Raw genomic sequence first — 7,074 nt, 5'->3', positions numbered from 1 at the left:
GTGTGTTCACGGTGTGTGTGTGTTCACTGCTGTGTGTGTGCACTTTGGATGGGATAAATGCAGAGCACACGTCACTGAGACCGTTTTGTTTTTGTCAGATCGCCACTGTTTTTGTTCAACTGAGGTTCCAAATAATGTCACCTACATCTTGGATGATAAACATCACATTTTCATTTTTGGGTGAACTATCCCTTTAAGTGTATGGAATACCACTGAAACGTCTCGAGGCCCCCTTTCGAATGAGACCACCCCCATGTCAATAACCCCCGGGGTCCGGGAGTTACGGGCGGTTAAATTCACGGTCGGGCGCCGACCGATCTGGCAATCCCGGGGGGCTATCGACGCACGGAGTGTGGCGTTCGAGAGGGCTCCTCGAGATGAAGGGACACCGCCGCGTTCGCGAGATAGTGACACCAGCCAACACTTTTACTTCAGTAAGGAGGTCTCTTGTTCAAGCATTCAAGCATTGTCTTATTCAACAGTAAGTGCCCTGCGAAGTGGACTTCACATGATATTCCGCCATGATTCTAGTTCCAAGGGAACGTACACGTTACATTCAAAGGGCATTAAAGTGCGCGAGAGGTGAATTTAAATTTTATTTATTTACAGAGGTATATTATGTCACACTTCTCTAGTAAGTTTCATCTGTGTGTGAAGACATTAGCACAAATCCGTGAATGAATGTCCAGAAGTGAAATAAACTTCAATTAAATAAAGTTGAATGGAATTGAATTGAAATTAAGTTGCATAAACTTCAACTTTACTGTTCAGTGCACTGATGTCAGACTCATTTTGGATAATAAAGTTTATTGTTAAATTGTTAAATGCCCTTCCTACATTGCATATCTTTGTCACGCCATTATAAGTGTTTGATCACCACATTTCAGTGATCATTGCAAAAAATGTGTTTATGTATATATATTCTGTTTATGTATATACTGTATTTTATATACCAGTCAAAAGTTTGGACACACGAATGGGAAAGTGTCCAAACTTTTGACTGGTACTGTAATATAATATACACAAAGAATATCGACCATTATATCGATATCTGCCTTTTTTTACTCCCTATTATTGGTATCGGTATTGGCACCCAAAAAACCCATATCGGTCGGGCTCTAGTTATGACATGGATTCATTCTGCTTAAATTGCGAAAACACTTGTATACAAAATGTGGCCTTCACAGCCACACAACAGCTTTTATCAGCATCAGTTAACAGTATTCTTGTATTCTTCAGTTGACTGTATTCTTTCACATTACCTCCTGAGGCCTTGTTCGTGTTAGAAGCGCCTGCCACTTGGTGTATATCCTTGCCACAAAGTCTTTCACCTACAGAAAAAAAGCCAATCACACTGTCAATAAAAATCTGGATCTCTTTTGATATAAAGGAATTCTCAGAGAACAGAATGAAGCTGCTATTCACCTTGCTCCTATACAGCATTTTCTCACTCTCCCTTATGTCACACTTAATGTGCTTCTCCAGCTGAGAAGAAAGACTCTGCAGATCCTTCTGGCAGTGAAAGAGGGCTCAAGTTAGTCTAATTAAGTAATACAATTGTGATATAAAACAATACTGACAAGACAAAGACTAAGGCACAGTCAGATGTGCCTTACTTTATTCATACAATATTGAGGGAATAAATTAAGACCTGTCGCAGTAAGCTTTTGTTGTGCACTTGGGATTTAACACAGCAAAAACAACATTAGAAATGGGTAAGTTTGATTCAAAAATCGATTCAAAGATTTGTTTATTATATATTAATTGTTTGGCAAGCAGTTGTAAGATAATGGACAGTCCGTCAGTCTTTATCACGAAATAAGCCCCTTTGGGATGATACAAGACCTGACAAGTCTTGTTGGGTTTATTTTGCCATAATGACCATAACTTACTTAATAATTTTAGTGCATTTAAAAACAAAAATTATAATATATCATTATTCCTTGTGTTCATGTAGTTGATATTATTTAAAAAATTTTTACTATACTTTAATTTAAAAAAAATGTAAACCTAATTAGTAACAGTGACTGTTTTGTTAAAATTATGGTTCCTCTCATTAAAAAAAAAATCAGTCAACATGCTTCTAGTCAGTAAAATCATCCCTCGCTTCAATTCACACAAGTACTGCTTTCTAAAGAGTAAAATTAGTTATGTTCATAATTGATCCCCGAGGGTGAGCGTGACAGGGTCTTTATGTGACTGATTCATTAACACTGCTCCTTTATATCTAAATGTATTCACAGAGCATCTCGATTCTTCTGAATCGACTCACAAAATTCTAATTTCTAAGTCCATCATCAATAATTCTGCTGGATGAAAAAGCATATGTTGGACCAAACATAAAAAACACATAACACTGACAATTAAGATACATTGAGAACAGTTTTGGAATTGGAATGTAATCAAATTGTGAAGATTTCCTCCCTTATTATACAATAATATAAAAACAGAAATTGAACACTTACTCTCTGAGCTGAAGGTAAAAACTCAAAATTGGAGGCTTCATTTGTCAAAGTCAAAAGGCTGTAGCAGAGGTAATATGCCTGTATGAAAGAAGATCATTTATCAGCTTATTAAACTCAAACAAGTGGTTTTACTGTATCACTCTTGGATATTAAAAAAGTAATGATCCAATAGCTCTCAGCCCTCAGACGACTTTTTGCTTACTTGTTGGTCTAGATTGGCATCACAATCTTCTGCTCTCCTTGCAGACCTGAGGCCTTTCAGTAGGGACGAGGGACGCATTTGATGTAGGAAAGGTGTCAGTTCAGACAGCTGGAAAAATAGTCATAGAAACAAAGATTAATTTTGTGCATATCTTCAAAAATGAAAGTAGTTTGACAAAAGCTTGGCCAGCCAAGTGTAGTCTGTGGATGATACACCTGCATAATGGCACTCATCAAAACCCTTAAAGCATCTATAGTGCTAAACTGTCTAAACATTGAAAACGTCTCAGGTTACTTATGTAACCATGGTTCCCTGAGTATGTGGATTTTAGAAAGTGGGCAAAGCATAACGTGCACACTTACCAGCTATGTGGATTTTAGAAAGTGCGCAAAGCATAACATGCGCACTTACCACTTATGTGGATTTGTAGAAAAGTGCACAAAGCTTAACGTGTGCACTTACCATAGTATTTGGATTTAAAGTTTTTCAAGCATATAGTCGCACCGGTAGTGACGTCATGGCTGTCGCCGGCCAACGAGTTGGTGTTTTTTCAATGTATGCTTCAGACACGGGTCACGACGAGGCGTTCCCCATAGCGACCCCTAGGGGACGCAGTTCGAAGTTCCCATGAAAGGGAAGCCGCTAATATTCTATGGATTATTCTCACCTTAAACTCTGTCCCTGAGGGCTTATAAGTGCAGGTGTGATTCAAAAGCTTTGAGATGATAGATACACTCAGGTGTCGTTTTAATTGCCTGTTAAAGAAATAGCAGATGAACAATTACAGAAGGCACTTAAAAGTAAAAAAAAAAAAAAAAATGTAGTACAATAAATATTTATATTACATTACAGGTTTTCACTTACTTTCCACAACTGCTATCTGGAAGAAGATAAATGAGTCTCCTGAGGTTGTGATGATCTTCTGACAAATCAGTCAGGGTCTGACAAGCTTTAGATATCTACACAGAAAAAAAGGGAAATCTGTGTTAAATGTGAGAAGATGATAAACTAATACTTAACGGGTAGTCCACCTAAAAATAAAAATCATTTTGTTTTAACTGTGGAGCACAAAAGACGAATGCACTTATTTTTCATTGTATAAAAACACTGATACTGATAATTGTTTGGAATGGCATGAGAGCAAGTAAATGATGACAGAATGTTCATTTTTGGGCAATATGAATATTAAACACACTCTTTCTGACCTGTACATCCCAGTGTGTGATATTTTTAAGCAGATTCTGGAGCAGGATGCTTAAGTGTCCAGTTGGCAGCAGCTGAAAATGAGTCTCCAGTCCAATTCTACACACCACCGACAGAAGCAAGAGCAGCTCCTCATCAGTGTACGCTCTTGGACACAATGCAGTACACAGGGAGAGGTACTGAACAAATGAAGACAAAAATACAGGCGTAAATTAGACTGACACTTACTATTGCGTTTAAAGCTAAATTATCGTTAAACAAATGAAAAATTCCCTACTACTCAATACATGACAAACACATTCTTAAAATACTCAGCTTACCTTGAGAACACTCTCCAAATTATGTATTGGTAATGTGCCATTGTCTTTCATGTCAGATATCACTCGGTCTTGGCTGGTTTCTTCTGGCTGAAAGCTCTCTCTGCCAACACATACATATGCATTAAAATACCAACTTAGCATTTTTTTGAAGCTGTTGGTATAATCATGGCTTAGGTCAAATATGCTGAATGACAAAAACATATGACTAGTACAGAAGTATAATGCTGCAGACTAAGAGGTAAAAAACTCACAAAAGGTCTCCCTCAGTAAAAGGGGGTTGCAGAGCCTCAAGAGGGAACAGACTGATGAATGATGCCCCCATGTTCAGGAAAACCAGGGTGATGTCCCGTACAGAGGGTACCCACACTTTAAAACTTTGGCTCTGGTGTTCAACTATAACACAACAGTCAATTTTAGTGCTTTATCGGTTGTACAGGAACAGCATATTTGGCCATTATGAGGTCTTTCAAGCATACCTATGTGTTGAGCAGCAGACAGAGCAATGGTTTGCAAGGACTGCATGATGTGTGAGGAAATAATTGGGTTTGGGTAAACTGACATCATCTGAAAAAGCATTATAGTTATTAGCTGTACATACATTTTGGCTATTGGACCATATTAGTTGAGTCTGCAAAGTTGTATGCATGTTGGGGTACTAAAAGCATAAGCTCTCATAAAAATAATCCAACTGTAGTGTATAAGTTTTGACAGGTTTAAACATAAATGTCCCAAGGGTATACAGGTTTCCCATGAGAGAATATAAGATGGTGTGAACAAAACGCAACGAGTCAAACAAATATCATAGGAACAGTGAACCTAAAACTTCAATACAACCATATAATACAAAAGAAATGCTAAAAATGCATATATTACTTAATACAACTCATAAAAACTGATCAACAGATGAGATCAACATGAGATTACACATACAGTGGCCCCAAAAAGAGCACTGCATTAGATAACAAAATCTCAAACCATGTAGCATTCATATATTTTTAAGTGTAGATTAATTGTCCATATTTTTTGGCCCACTGTAAAGTACATCCATGTGTTAAGCACACAGTGTTTTGCAGGACAGAAAATATGAGGAAAGAGGGTGGTTTTACCTGGAAAAGCCAGCGTGTAACCTCAGGCTGACAAGGGAAAGAAAAGTAGGCTTTCCTCAACAAGCCAGCACTGATCAGAGACAGCACATGCTCAGTACGGGACCTATAGAGGACAAAAACAAAACGCTCATATTGCAAAGTGTAATAAAGTATATTAATAACAAAAAACACCAAGCCCAATTGCAAATGAACATAACAGAAATAATCACGGATGCATCTCCTATTTTACTCATTCTTTGAGAAGTGAACTTGCTGTGATACTACATTTGATATTGGGTTCAAGGTGTCATCAGACAGGTATCATCTATTACTAAAATGGAAGGATTAAATCAATTTGTTTGTTTCTTTCCCACTTTTAAAAAATTAGCACATTTTGACACTACATAATATTTAAACACCTTTTACCATAAGCAAAAACTGAAGTTTAGAGAAAACTAAAAATGACTTATGTTGGCAGTCTTACTGAAAGAGGATTTGTTGTGATTTGTTATGTGGAGTCACAGTAATCTTCCTCAGGTCCAGCGTCTGGTGGTTGAAGAGTCGACCAAACCTAGCAGGCAGGAATACTTCCTCTCCTGGGTGGATGTCCCTGATGGCATATGAGGCGACAGAGAACCTTTGCAAAATTTCCCTAAAAAAAAAGTAAACCATTTTTTTTTTTCAGATTAATGATACATTTTCATGAGACTGTCAAAATTCTACATAAGACAAAGTAGCATATATATTCAAACTACATTTATGCACATATATTCAAACTCAAAACACTTTTATTTAAATTGACTGCCATAATCTGCTTTAAAACACCGAAAGGCTTCAATATAGTTTGGATTTAAAAAAAAAAACAAATGATGAGAATGAAGCCAGCTATTAAGCCAGTATGGACAAAATACCTTTGCTCAAGTGAGATGTCTTCCACTTTACTTTCACTGTTCTCATTCTCATCTAGATTCAGCAGATCCTCTTCACATGACTCAAGTAACTGTCTCTCCAACTCTTTTGACCTGTGTAGTCAAATGAAAAACAAAGTGTGTCAAGTAATTATTAGACATTTATCAGGGTGAGACTGCAGGCTAAATGCAGCATAATCTGTCTCAACAAATTCTGCCATGGCATAATCAAAGGTCTGTGAAACTGACAGTCGGAATAAACAACAATCTGTCAATTTTACACACCCAAAATGTTACTGTCAGGGTGAATTAGGACTACAATTTTAAATTTTCTGAAGTAAACAAGTATTGCAGCTGGTGGTTTTCAGCACATTACTATTGGTTCTAGGTCAGCAATTCTCAACCAGAGCTCCGAATATTGGCCTTCAAATATTGTCACAGACACAGGAGGGCCTTGGAATCCAAAAGGTTGAGAACCACTGTTCTAGTATGTCTGGCAAGTTGCTTACTGTTTGAAGTCAAAAGAGTCCACCTTATGTATGACCTAATTACTGACATTTTTCTGCAATTTTATTGTCTGTCAGGCAAAAATTATTAGTTTGATACCTTAGAAAAGTATCAGTAGACCTTTCCTCAAAACACAATTTGAGTTCTCATTCATGTCTGTAGTCTATACAGCTAATACTTACAAAAAGTCAATAATCCTAAATGTAAGCAATATAAAGGCTGATTTAAAGGGGTCATATGATGCGATTTCAAGTTTTCCTTTCTCTTTGGAGTGTTACAAGCTGATTGTGCATAGATAAGATCCCTGAAGTTGCAAGACTAAAGTCTCAAAACCAAAGAGATATTCTTTATCAAAGTTAAGACTCTGCCACACCCCCCTAAAAT

At 37.2% G+C, this 7,074-nt stretch overlaps 1 protein-coding gene across 1 annotated transcript in view; it reads right to left on the bottom strand.

The window, feature by feature from the left end:
* LOC107690156 (SMC5-SMC6 complex localization factor protein 2-like) overlaps positions 1–7,074 on the bottom strand; it is a 29,508-nt gene that overhangs the window by 16,589 nt on the left and 5,845 nt on the right. The window contains exons 9-21 of the mRNA XM_016488397.1: positions 6,187–6,297; positions 5,760–5,927; positions 5,297–5,399; positions 4,667–4,754; positions 4,442–4,583; positions 4,191–4,290; positions 3,873–4,049; positions 3,532–3,626; positions 3,335–3,422; positions 2,668–2,775; positions 2,466–2,543; positions 1,426–1,512; positions 1,263–1,331 (exon numbers count right to left, since the gene is read on the bottom strand). Coding sequence (XP_016343883.1) covers positions 1,263–1,331; positions 1,426–1,512; positions 2,466–2,543; positions 2,668–2,775; positions 3,335–3,422; positions 3,532–3,626; positions 3,873–4,049; positions 4,191–4,290; positions 4,442–4,583; positions 4,667–4,754; positions 5,297–5,399; positions 5,760–5,927; positions 6,187–6,297 — 1,414 coding nt within the window. The remainder of the gene's footprint in view (positions 1–1,262; positions 1,332–1,425; positions 1,513–2,465; positions 2,544–2,667; positions 2,776–3,334; positions 3,423–3,531; positions 3,627–3,872; positions 4,050–4,190; positions 4,291–4,441; positions 4,584–4,666; positions 4,755–5,296; positions 5,400–5,759; positions 5,928–6,186; positions 6,298–7,074) is intronic.

This window comes from Sinocyclocheilus anshuiensis, unplaced genomic scaffold, assembly GCF_001515605.1.
Source record: "Sinocyclocheilus anshuiensis isolate Anshui unplaced genomic scaffold, SAMN03320099.WGS_v1.1 scaffold1581, whole genome shotgun sequence".
Lineage (NCBI taxonomy): Eukaryota > Metazoa > Chordata > Actinopteri > Cypriniformes > Cyprinidae > Sinocyclocheilus > Sinocyclocheilus anshuiensis.
The sequence above is the reverse complement of the archived record's forward strand: the minus strand, read 5'-3'. Positions and strand labels throughout refer to the sequence as shown.